General features: G+C 42.3%; 1 protein-coding gene across 2 annotated transcripts in view; it reads left to right on the forward strand.

Moving 5' to 3' along the window:
- The window catches only part of CLTB (clathrin light chain B), a 54196-nt gene extending 46616 nt beyond the window's left edge, over positions 1–7580 (forward strand). For both annotated transcript variants that reach the window (XM_069244574.1, XM_069244575.1), the window contains one exon: positions 3053–7580. In XM_069244574.1, coding sequence (XP_069100675.1) covers positions 3053–3224 — 172 coding nt within the window. In that variant the 3' untranslated portion in view covers positions 3225–7580. The remainder of the gene's footprint in view (positions 1–3052) is intronic.
- The last annotated feature ends 6214 nt before the right edge of the window (positions 7581–13794 follow it).

Below are 13794 nucleotides of genomic sequence, written 5' to 3' on the forward strand. Positions count from 1 at the left end.
TGGAGTGAAAGGATGGATAGATGTAGTGAAAGGGTGGATGGATGGATGAATGAAAGGATGGATGGAGGAAAGGGGTATGGATAAGTGAAAGGATAGATGACTCAGTGGATGGATTGGTTTGATGAATAGATGTTCCTGGACCAGTGGTGGCTTTCCTTAATGGGTTCCACAGCTACACTACACACTTCTTGTTTTGTGGTCCATTTTTATTGTTTTAAAAGTGAATAATTATTCACTCTTGATATAATAAAAATAAAATGCAGACCCGCTTTGTGCCCATCAACAAACTGAGGGAGCTAGTGACATTGTTTGATTGCTGACACAGGTGCATAAAGGTGCCTGCACCATTCCAGCACTGTTAGCATGTCTGTGTTACTATGTGTGTGTGTGTCAGTGTGTGAAAGAGTCATTGAAGCATCGAGTCAGAGTGAGTGAGAATGAGTGACAGTAAGGACCACTAGGTGTGAGAACATATGTTAGCGAGTGGGATAGAATGCCAGTGAGGGTAACGGAGTGTTACTGTGTGAGTCACAGTAAGACTGAGTAATTTAGAATGAGTGAGAATTAGTGGGACTGAGTGGGTCATAGTAGAATGAGTGAGACTGAGTGGTCAAAGTGAGACAGTAAACTTAGTAGAAGAAAGTGTGAGAGAACCCTTCAAGAAAAAGCTATTTGGAATTTGAGCCAAGGATTATGCCCCACCACTTTTAAAGGTCACCAGCTACCACAGCATACCAGACTCCTTTCCCTTGGCAATTCAGCAAGACATGGGCTAACACACATCATTGTTCAGGTCATTAATAAAATGAGTAATTCCCACATGCTATCTGTGAATCTTAGTGCCCTACATTCAAGTTGAAGTATGCCATTCGCAGGGGCCTATCGACTAATTATTTGGCTACTGAGGCCAGTAGTTGTAAAATATGTCAGTTGTAGGGCACTGACTGGTCCCATTATGTGTTGCTTAGTCCTGGTGTTTACAGAGTTCACACAAGGTATGGCAATGACCTTTACTATGTCGGGTGCAGTGAGAAGGCCCTGTCTGGATCCAGTATGAGCTGAGGTCCTTGAAGATGTCAGATGTTGTGTAAAGTACATGCTATTGCCCAGCTGTACTGAGCCCTTTTCTGCCATCCATAAAACGCAGTGTCCCTATGCCCCGAGGTGGACGCGAACTGACCTAACAAAGAAAAGTGCTATGATGTAAGAGGGATGGGTCTGTTTCAGTAGCTGAGGTCTCTCTAGAGTACTCTGGAGGCATGATGACATTTGCTTCATGTCGCTACAGGATAAAACCCAGCAAATTTGTTCTCACAGTCTTCGCAGCAGCATTATTTAATGAAAGTTGGACTACAAGGCAATTAAGCCACCAGGATTCCAGTGAAGTTGGTTTTCTTTTCATCTGGTTTAAAATAAGCTCTTTCAGACTCTGCAAATGCAAACAATTCAGCGATACTCTGGGTGGATCCTGCTGCTGCGATACTCCATACCCCAACATCTCCATTGGTTTCCCCCATCTTTTAATCTCACTAGTGCAATTTTTCAGTTTATTCAGTGTCTCGTGATCCCCTGCTTCATAGTATAGAGAGTATGCACTGTTGATATTTACACTGGGCATCTTTTGTTTCTCCCGTCAAATACACTGTATGGATTTTATGAAAACTGCATTTGTGATGTGGTGTTCCCTCCTGCAGTTTCACAATTTAGTACCTAGATAAGAGTAGGCGAGCGCTGCCAGAGGCTGTTTAAATTAATATTAAGTTTGGGTCAATGATCTATATATATATATATGAAAGTACTTGCTCGTTTCTTATGTAAAAACAAAAATGCAAAAACTCAAATGCTGCATGATACGTTTCCTAAAAGAATGGGGAAAGCACACCAATAGTGCATAAAGAATTTGCGTGCGTTCCAGATAAATGTGGTTCCTGTTTCTCTATTTTGATTGTTGCATATTTTATATACATACCTTTTTTCTCTCTGAACTTAGGGCTGTGTCACTGATGGCTCAGAGTTTTGCTGCATCTGGTTTTATTGGGCATATATTACACTAAATCTCCTTGAAAAAACATATTACTGCTTCAGATTTTTCTCAAATTACTTCGCACCAAAGGTCAAGCATTGGGTGTGAGTGTCAGACTCAGAATTTATCAGTCCTACTCATTGGGTTGGGAGTTCATGCCACGCCATGACATTGAGTTGTTTAACTTGGAAGCAGCCACGGTTCCTGGTAAAACACTTGTTTTTATAATTTCACACCCTCATTGATCTCACACTTGCTTCCAAACTGCATGGCTTTGAAATAGATCTAGTCCCTGGACAGAAGTACAGTTTTTAGAAACAAAGCACCAATGTGGTGGAGCAATCTTGCAAAAGACACTGAAAGTTAATTTACCCTAAGGTCTACGTGCATTGTTCTGGTTTCTGGTCTTAGGGTACATGTACATTCAATCACTCTTTAGTTTTGAGTCATTCTTTGTTTTTTGGTTGCGTTGTGTGGAGGACAGTGGGGATTTAAGGCATGCATGTATTTGTTAGTGCTGCTGTTTAGTGACCCAGAAAGAAAACCTTCTTAACGCCATTTATTTTCCCTTATTATGAATTTTAATTGTTTGTATGCAGTGGGTAGTTGCTGCCAGGTCTATGTTCCGCAGGGCCTTTAGTGACTCCTAGCTTTGGACTGTACATGAGTAGAAATCTGAAGTGTCCGCATGGTGACATGGACTGGGGTGTGCCTGTGATGGACTTTGTAGCACTCTGGTAGAATGGGGCTGCTGCAATGATAACTTTAAAGCTCCTATTCTCGGTGTCCATTCCTGCTTCTTTTATGTTTGAATATGTATTACAAGATCTGATATCCAGTTTTGGACCAACAAAGAAAAGCAAAAGAGATTCTATAATATCCCAACGCAGTGGCTACACAGGTTTCTATGAAGGGTATAATGGTACCTATGATTAGGGAGGAGTAGAGACCTATCTTCAATCTGTTTACATAGTGCCTAGATGCAGCCAGTGCAGAGCCTCATGTTGTATCTTTTCTTCTCACCTACAGAGCATCGGATGAAGCCCTGGCTGCGGACCTGACAGATGATTCCTCTGGCACGGAGTGGGAACGGGTGGCCCGACTCTGTGATTTCAATCCCAAAAGCAGCAAGCAGACCAAGGACGTATCCCGCCTGCGATCCGTGCTGATCTCCTTGAAGCAGGCGCCTCTGGTCCGCTAACATAGGGGAGCTGGTGGGAACGGGGCTTGGAGAAGGAGTGGTCTATATAATCTATATTATTGGAGGGTAGAGGTTTTGTTCCCTCCCTGGGGTGTGTCCCACAGATTTCTCCCAGGACTTTGCACTGTTCTTTGGAGCATCACCTGATTTTAGTCACTAGTTTTGGGGGAGCTTTATATTTTTGGGTATGTGCGTTTCTGGCTTAAAAGAACACTGCTCGTGTTATGTTATTTATAATTTCTTTTATTTTTATTTGCAAATCCACACTACATATTCTGCTGCGACTCTGAGGCAGGCACCAAGGAAAGTGGGAGAATGCCCAAGAAGTTAGTCTACCAGTGAGTCTGGAGAATGTTTTTTTTCAATATATAAAACAAGTTCTGGTACTGTGACCAACCTGCTTTCGAAGTCCGTGGTGCTGAGGCCTGATGCAAAAAAGTATGCATAGATGACATCCATTAGCCAACTCTAAATTGCTTTAATACAAAGCGGGCACGACTTAACATGATGCACTTGGTTTGTTCGGTCTTAATAAACTGGCTTCATAAAGGGGCAGGGAAGCTTGGCCAGTTCCGTGGTGATAACTGTACAAAACTGCCTTTGCAGGTTCCTGGTATGAGAGTCCACAACACCCCCATAAATGCCTACCACACATAGAAGATCACATAGGAAGTAAAAGTGCACACTTTCAGAGAGCCAGTAAAAGTGCTATAAGATGGAGGTGAGTCCAGTAGATTCATAGGCGTGCAAGTGGAAGAATACAAAGGAAATGCTGAAAGTGAACTGCAACAACAAATAAACGTACCTGGGATGGGTAACAGAAACTGGTTACTCGAGGGGCATTTAAGATACGAGAAAAGCAAGCCTTAGACTAGAGTTTGGGAAACTCTAGGAAAGTTTGGGAAACGCAGGAAGAGAGACAGAAAATGACTGGTGGTGTATGGGATATTGAGAATATACTGTGGGAGAAACCTGCTGAAGATGCAAACTAAGGAAAAAGATTGGTTGCATCTCTGAGGAGCAGACTTTTTTTTTCTTGATTCTGAGAAGCAGAGATCAACCCTTTGGAGCTACCTGAGCCAAAGAAGAGCACAAACAATTGCACAGGTTTTTATCAAAGTCTAACAAGGAAACTAACCACATAATAGCAAAGCTGCAAAGCCAAGAGGTGGACAATGAAAGGTACATTTTCAGAACGAAGCACTCATGAGATTAGTGTTGCTTGGGACAGACTGATGGCTTGTTTGGGAAGGGTACTGAATACTGGTGAAATCAGTACCTCTTTACAGGAAATGAAGAGAACTATCAAACTCGTACAAGGAACTTAATTAGTCTAAAAAATCTATACATTGCATGTATGGTCTGAATCCTAAATCCAACTCTTAACAAGTTAGATAAGACCCACCCAAGAACCCAACCTAGAGACTCAAGGCCCTTCTCATATGCTAGGTCTGATTGGGTGGTTCCTGTTCCTAATAATCGTGACACATATTTTTTTGGCTTCATTACATCTAGCATTTGAGCACGTGCATGATTGGAATAGATTCAAATGTAGTTATATTATTGGGTGCATGCCAAATGGAACTAGTGTCTAAAACCTACTTCTGCAAAAACATTCCACTACCAAAACACTAATTCCGTACCAGCCTAGCCGTACACAAAATAATCAAGGATCCCAATATCTTCGAGAATAGCATCATCTACCTGTGGTATGGCCTTAATTAGTTGTCAGAGAATCCCTTTCGATTGGCTGATCATCTCTGATTATTTCACAGACAGCATTGCAAGTTTCCGGTAGTTTTTGGATATGATGCACCATTAATGCTTCACTTCTTCCAGGGGCCTGATTTTAGATGTCAGAAATACAAATAAATCTTCATCAGTGTCTTAAGGTAGGACCTTGCAAGATTGCAGGTCAATCACAATCCTTTTTTCACTTGCACAAAGATTTTCAGGTGAGGTTGCATTTCGTGGGACACTGGACGGGTTTAATCACTCCAGATATTGTAGCACAATGTAGTTTCAAAACACAGTCTCCACCGTTTACAGATAATTTCATCTGGTTCTAGTTGCTGTCAGATGGGTTAGTGAACATCTGTTATGGAGAAAAATGTAGTTGCATGTTGGAACTGGTAATTGGGACGCATGTCGTCCAGTGTGCAAAAATCCATTTGTCGCTACTGTATCCAGTAGAAATGTTTGTACATAGCCCACTGGCGCTTCCATCAAGGGAGAGGGAGCATAGGGTTCAAGTGGAGAAGATCCGGGAGGTTGTTTGGAAAGCACAACAGCAACTTGATACATTTTGAATCTGCTGCAGTACAAGCAAGAAGCATAAACATATACCACTTGTACTCAACTCTGTTTAGTCCTAATTTTCTGTGTATCTTTTGATTGACAAATCGACCCCTCCCTTAATGTGTGTATCCTATAAAGTGCAATCTGTCAGTATGCATACACTTAAAAGGACAACCTCCACCCTCCGAGAGCATTTTTTTTTGTATTTGATTTCATAGAGAAAAAAATCACATTGCACCAGCAGGGGAGATTTGAATTTTAAACCTTCTATCTACGTGTGAGGCACCTTAGTATTTAAACGTCCGATAGCTCCTCTAGAACACAGAAGATCTTTTGGAGAATAACTGCCCTTGGCTTTATTTCTGCTCATTTAGGTCACTGTGGCCTGGTTCAAATTGTTCACGGTTATGAGAGTTTTCATGGATGCCTGGGGTAAGAGCATGTGGTGTCCAAGAGCTGAAAAAACATAAAGAAATTTGAGTCAGCTCTAAAATAGTTTCTCCCCAGTCACCATCATGTGATATTTTCTTTCATATACATTAGAATATCCCCACCTGTGTACGGGATCATGGAACACATTTCAATTGGGAGATTTTTAAATGTAAATGTACAGTTAACAAATGCATATCTAAGGGAACGTTCTGAATTTATTTTTTTCAAATTATAATCAAATTCAATAAGAATCACATTTTAACAGAATAAACCCTTAAAATGAGGGTAAATTATTTAGTTTTTCATAGAATTTTTTTTAAAAAACTAAGTAAGAAATTATGCACATATTCTCATAAGAGAATTTCGACAGTGTGGCTTTCAAATTCTAAGTAGTTCAGTGCCTGCGAAATGCAGAGAAGAGTCTGCAAGGGCAATTTATGCCCACAGTAATAAAGAGTAAGGATGTAAAGTACTATTTTCCACCAGTGCTTCAGCTTTTGTGGGAAGACAGGCAGTAATGAATTCCGGGAGGATCCTCTGATTGACTAGCAGTCTCAGCACTGCCAGGTGGAAAGTAAACCAAGGAATAAAGGAAAAGGGTGATCAGTTAAGCAAACGGAGGGCACCGAGATGTCTGGCCTACCAGGATGTCAGTCCAGAGGGCAGACTCTAAATATTAATGGATGGCAAAAGAGTTAACGTTTTTCTACCCTCGCAGATTTTACTGTTTAAACTTAGGAGGGGCATTGACTGCCTTATTCCTAGCAGAATGAGCTCTGGAAGTCCGCGGGAATGTCTATTCGGGTTCTGATAATAAGCTGTAATTCAGTGCTTTTTAGCTACAGATTGTTTTGACAATACCACACGTGTACAAACACCCCCATAGTTGACAAATACCTTCTTTATTTTACTTGTCCCTTTGACTCTTTGACTTCATCTAGAAAGTATCACAGTTCTCCGTTTATAACCAGTGTCTGGAGTGACTGTTTTAAAGGGGAGGACGGAGTTGAAGGAAAGAAGACAAAGTACTGATTTATGTAGAAATCTGAACTGTCCTTAGGAAGGATTGCAGGATAAGTTCTTAAAGAAATCTTATTATGGTAAGATTGCAGTATTTGTCACAGCGTACATCCAACATATGACTGACAGTGCTCCAGTCCAGCTGGCCTTTGAAAGAGTTGCGGCCAGTTGTAGTCCAGTCTGCCTCTATTTTAGAGGTTACTCACATTAGTTGTTGTTGGACTGTTTTGCGTCATGCCTAAGAAACAAAAACTGAAAAACATATTGTTATGTTAAAACGTATCCCAGAAATGTTATTTATTTATTATGTGTCTTTGTTGTTCCTTTTGTCATTTGCGTGGATGCAGTTATGCCAACTGATTATGTTTTTGAGTTGGGGTTGTCAATTCCTTAAATATTTTGTTCTGGTAGTTTGGGGCATTATTGTTCCTTTGTTGTGACACCCAGTCACAACAATGACAGGAGCTGTTTATGGGCTAAGACCTTGGGAACCTGTATATGCCTTTCATTACAGGACAGACAAGGAAACATTTTGGCTTGCTGTCAACTTGACCACTGCTGCTTCGAGACTGCCTTATAATTTGAAATAAATTCTCCTGAAAATAATGCCTAAGTCTGTTCATTTTCTAATTGTATCGACTGGTGTATGGGAAGTTTTATGTACAGAAAATATCAGAACATGGGTTGTAGGGACACGAGTGAGTACGAGAAACTTCACTCCTGGAGATAATATAGCATGCACCAGAGCAAACTTACTCTTGTTATGTAAGAAATCACCAAAACACAAAGGTAGGACTTGCTTATCTACTGTACATATCCTGCCGTTTAAGTCACCTCAATTGACACATTGGCCTAATCTGGGATGGTAGTTGGAATAGAGTCTCTGGAGGTTCTCTGCAACCCCCTGGAAGAAGGAGGGTTGAGCAGGGTGGCTGGATGGTGGTAATCTAGATGAGCTGGGACATCTATTGGGGTTGAAAAACCAGTGGCCTCTCCTGGCAAAATTACTTAAACTGGTAGAAACCCCCTGACCGCGGATACTGTTGGAGGCAGCCTTATGGAGCTGGAGGAGGTGCCTTGGTAGGTCGAAGGAGACTCCCATTTTTGCACAGGCACTGCCTCCGGTAGGACTCCCACACAGTGACCTGTTAAGCATTTGCACACATAAGCAGCTTGCATCATGGACAGAGGTGGGACTAACAACAGTGAGAGTTTTCTTTCAACAGGGGTTGTTACACCTTTAGCAGACCTAGTAGAACAGCGTGATTTGCCCCCAGGCCAATTTCTAACATATCAAGCTCTATTTCATGCCTCTAAAGATTTGTGGCTGAGCACTGACCAAGAACCGGAAATAAACCTAGTATTACAAAGCTTATTGACCCTAGGAAAGACTAGACATCTGGTAAAGTGGTTGTATTAGGCACTATTGCACACAGTCCAAACGCCCCTATTAAAGACCAAGCAGAGGTAGGAGACATTGTTGGGGCGCGATATATTGGACACAGAATGGCAAAAAACATTGGCATACATCCGTAGGGTTTCTAGGAATACAAGACTGAAATATACCCAATTCAATTATATGGACATGAAATATTTAACACCACACAGACTGCAGGCCATATGTTGGGGAGGTGGGGGGGACCCTAAACAATGCCCAAGAAGTTCATCTCTGGAAGCAGATTTTGGTCGTATGACATGGAGCTGTCCTGTAATTCATAGATACTGGGAAACTGTTATTGTATTGAATGAGGTAATTAATTGTAACCTTCAATGCTTAACCAGAGACCTGCTTGATGGGATTATATCCTAGGCCTAGACCTAAAAAGGTAGTCAATAGGTTTGTGGACCTGCCCATGATAGTGGCCAAAAGATGCTTAGCGAAACTATGGAAATCAGGGTTGGGTCCGAAAATGCCAGGCTGGAATCAAGAAGTGACAGTATAGGCTACGGCTGAGGAAAGGGCACTGCTTAGAGATGACAATGGGGGGGGATAGGGAGGGGGCCGCTGGCGGGGCTTTGGTTGGACCTATTGGATGCCTGGGAGCACCTGGGAGAAGACACTGGAATAGATACGGGTACAGCAGCCACTATCACACAAAAACTTGAGGGGACTTTTTAATTGATATTATCAATTGTGACCTACAGGCCCTGAGACCCATATTTGAGTTTCTGACTTTATAAGGGAATTCATAAATAAAGCAGGCGCTAAGAATAGGCATGGGGCACAACCTCCCCCTTAAACAGGACACCACCCCCCACCGCGCTCTTCTGCACTGGTGCAGACAGGTGATAACCCGATCACACCCTCCGAAAATGATTATACAGAAAATACTTGATAATGGATGGCCCATGGGAAGGGCCATAGTTTGGTTTGTTATGTTATTAGTTTGTAGTACAGTTCGATCCGTATTGGCAGCCGTTAATCCTAATCTGTGAGAATTGTTAAACCAGAAGGCACATGAGATGTACAATATCTTTTATGATGCTACGTAGGTTCTAGGACGTGATTCCAGAGTTCCACACGTATGACTTACGTTTACATTATGGCACAAATGGAACAGACAGTGGTTACAGGTGATACTTTTGCATGACTATGTTCAATGTTGTAATATGGATCTTAAATGTTAAAACCAATAAAAATACGGTTTAAAAACAAAATTGGGTGAAGGACTGCCAGGTCTCTGTTTAATGAGTGGGTAACAAAGGCGTCTAGAACCTCCACTAGGCTATCTACCAGGAGGTAGTCATCATCTATGACTTGGTTGTATGGTGCGTCTGGGGGGCAGTGATGATCTTGCATGCCATAGAAACAAGTCACCAGACTGCAGAGTTTGTGGTGCAGTGGGGAATAGGCAGCAATCGGGAAGCAAGTTCATGAATAGTGACTGGCAAACTCACCAGAGCAACAACCCGCTATAGCCCCTCAGGCAGCACCTGTGTTATTTCTTTTCTTGCCGCCGTGAAGGCGCAGGGGAAATGGTGTACAAAAACTCCTCTGGCATCGTACCACACGTGCACATGAGGAGAAGCTACGACTTCCTGAGCTGACGTGATCCTGCTCACCTGATACAAAACGGGTTTACCGCTGCGCACACGGTGTACATGAGCTGCGAGCTAAAAAGAGGACACGAATTATCCCAGTCTCCAGAACACCCACCTCGGGTGCTGTAATTACAGCAGCAAGCCTAGGAGGCTTAACAATAGTGTATTGAAACACTGAATTTTGTGTCAATAACAAAGAAAGGAATGGAAAGGTACTTATCTTGTCGAGTTAGCAGCAAAGAAAAAGGATTTAAAATGGTGGAACAATGTTATATCTGGCCAAAGTCATGAAGGAATGTTGGGAGATATAGTTTATGTTAAAGTTTAATTTTGATTGACTGCTGTAAAAAAATGTAATGATAAACAGCGAAGAGAAAGAAGCATAATCCTCGTCTCCAAATCCTTAATAGGATGGACAATTCTAGACACAATAGCTAGAAAATGTTTTAATGTTAATTCCTAACGTCTGTAGGCTGACACCCGGTCAATGTTGTCACAAGATGATGCCTTTGTCAGATCCCTACGGCATATGCATGTAGTGCTTGGGGCCTAACCAAGAATCCTTGAACTTGCGACTCTTGTACCTATGCACATGAAGGCCAGCAAGGAGTGGAACCCAAGTTATTTTTTGTCTTGGGCTCTTAAGTAGAGTACCAACTGGAAGGTTCTCCTCTACATTAGGTAGGTCTCCTGAAAGGGACTGAACCTGCAGGGACCCTCATAAACGCAAGAAACACCATTGGAAAGACAAGTCATCTTTTAAGAAGTGGTCCCACTCTTGGTACTATTCAGATAGTCGGTTGTTCCATTCGTCGTCCATTCACTTCTGTTCCTCTTCCTTGGAGCTGATTTTGCTTTTTAAAAACCTTAGACTTGAGTTTTTCACTCTATATGCTAATATGGAGCAAGTTCAGGTCTTTTGGCATGCCATTTTGGACTTCTTTAGGGCTCCTCCTCATTCTGGGCCCCTTTCAACTCCCATAGGTATTTCAGTCCATTTGGCCTTGGTGATTCTACCAACTCTGGCCTTGACACCACCAGACTGCCTCCACAGACTCCTGCCTTGGCGCAGCTTCCAAGGAATCAACCTTGTCTAATGTGGTGGTACAATTGTCTTCAGCGTCTCTTTTGATGGGAGCGGATAAGAGGAAGCAATGGAGAGTGGGAGTGGGCAGAGTGAGAGTGCAACAGAGGCACATGTGTCTAGGCCTGTAAGAGGCCCAAAAGAAAACGGCAGGGAGGGGTGAGGGCATTAGCATAATGAATAGGGAAAGGGGGTTTGGAGGGACGCAGCACACAAGGGAGAGATCTAGAAAATGCACTTATGGAGTGCTAAAAGAAAAAAGTAGCTCCCTGAATGTAAGCAGTGGAACAAAACAAGTCAAAATCAAAAGGGTGGTAAAGAGGACATGCTTGAGAAGACCACACATAAAAAGAGGAAGGCAAGCCACTGATTAAGAAGTAAACAAATGAGAAAGACAATAAAGTCAACTAATGCTAAGTAGTGTGAGGCCCCTAACCCCACTGTAAGTTTTTTCTGTGGTCCACAATGGGCTTTTGCACACAGACAGCTGAAAGCTGTCTGTTAGATGAGACCTAACAAGCACTGAAAATGCTAAGAGGTGTGGCTTTAATGAGCTTCATCGTGCACACACATAGGAACACCTCTCTCCTTGCACAATCACACCTCTCAGCCGGCCTTCACACTCGCCTAAGCCCAAACTCATAGATGCACACTGCTCACCCTGCCCTCACATAGCCACAACTCACTTAATACTAACACAGATTCTCTGTCAGGACCGGAGGCTTTGGACTATGCTTCTCTTATCTTTACTGCCAAAGAAAGACAGTACGCTAGTACGTTCTAACCTTATAGAAATGAAAAACATACTACATATTACTCGAGGATGACATCACACTTTCTGTCCAATCATGTCCATTTGCTGCTTATACTGCTGTTGCGATCTTTATTCCTCTTTCTTTGCTGCTCAGCAGCCTGGAGATAAGTGCAGAGAGATTGCTGAGTTATCATTGTCAATCTCTAAAACTGGAGTTCGGTGGGAGCACCTCCCTGTAGTCACACACTGGTCAAGTGACCGGTGCCGCCAATCTACCAACCATAACTCCGTGACAGGGAGTTGCTCCCACTGAACTCCAGTTTTAGAGATTGACAATGATAACTCGGCAATCCTGAGTGTGTGTACTAGAAGACAGGGGTACAATTGAATCCAAAGGCATATTTTGTCACACTTTGAATGCACTACCGGTAGGGTATGAAATTTGAATGAAAGGGGATTGATGGTCCTTATGAAGGCTAAGCAACCCTTAGGGACGATGGAGATGGCTGAAACATGTTGACTTTGGAATTGCTATAAGGGGTGTAGGGGTGATCATGCCCCGATTTCACCACCCATTGTTGACTTTCTTTTAATCCTATCCAGTGAACCTTGGAATAAGAGATTGAGTAGGGTATCACCTGAGATAGTTTTAACTATGTGTATGAGGTGTTTTGTGTGTGTTTGATCCCCGTTGTTGGTCTACGTCATTTGTTTTCCCTCCCTTTTGCTCCATTCCTTATGTTGGCTATTGTGGGAATGTGTTACCATTGCCCTATGATGAAGCATGCCACTACTAGTGGATGAGGGCAGTTTTTTCAAAACTAAAATGCTGTACCGCTAGCCGTTGGAACTGTGTTTAGGGTCTCAACTTTTATTCCTTTGTTCTCTATGTGTGAGTGGCCTAAAGAATGACAACCATACAATCAAGACCTGCTATATCAGTGTTCTTCATGGGCCTGCTGTTTCAGTAGCACCCTTCTGGACCTGCCTAAACAGTACCTCAACAGAGGACTACTACAGGAGATGCATAAGTGGTATTACTACGCTTTACAAGTATTAGTGGCCCTTTGCCTCACAGGCATCAGTGGCTCCTCACATTACATGCATCCATGGCCCCACGGAGTTATGAGCATCCTCTCAGGACCTGCTACAACAGTGTCCCAATTCTGGGCCCGCTGCATAAGTAGTAGCAGTAGATGCATTATTGGTGCCTCACAGTACAGGCAATCATTACTTGCCACTTGCAGCACATGCATCAGTCTTTTTATACATGCATCCCTGGCTTTTCATACTACATGTATCCATGGTTCCAAACAGTGGTCCAGAAGTACAAAGGATCGATGAACACTACTGTTACACTCCCGAGAAATAAAAGCGAGCCGGACAACAAGAATTAACATCTTTCTGAATAAGACAATTAAAGTGGGCCACATAATTATCAGAAATTAAATGAACAAAAAAGCACTATTAAACAAAACATCATTTTGAATATTTTTTTAGATCTGGATTGGCACTTTTTCACTGGAACCACAATAAATTACAGAATAGCACTTGGCCAGCATTTGTACTGTATCATACCTACCTAAGCAAAATGCTAATTTGGGAAACGCAAAGTTCTCTTTAGCAAATAAGTTTAAGGTGGTACAAAATGTCTGCTCACATTAATGTCCCTTGTTTTGAAGTGTTAACGGACATTTTACCATTATCTACCAGAAATTGTGCTGTGTTCCATAGTTTGTACTTAAGTGAGAGGCATCATGGACAACTGCAGAACTTAAGTGCCTAGAAATGGGTTTGGGGCACTCTGTAAATGAAATTGCAATTGGCTAACTCGCTCAAATTCACTTTTGTCTGTCATTACTCCTCCACTTTCAATTGTGTATATCTAACTTCCTCCATTTTCCTTTTTGCTTCTATTTCTTCTCCTGTTTCCTTCCTCA

Source organism: Pleurodeles waltl, chromosome 7, assembly GCF_031143425.1.
Source record: "Pleurodeles waltl isolate 20211129_DDA chromosome 7, aPleWal1.hap1.20221129, whole genome shotgun sequence".
NCBI classification, from domain to species: Eukaryota; Metazoa; Chordata; class Amphibia; order Caudata; family Salamandridae; genus Pleurodeles; species Pleurodeles waltl.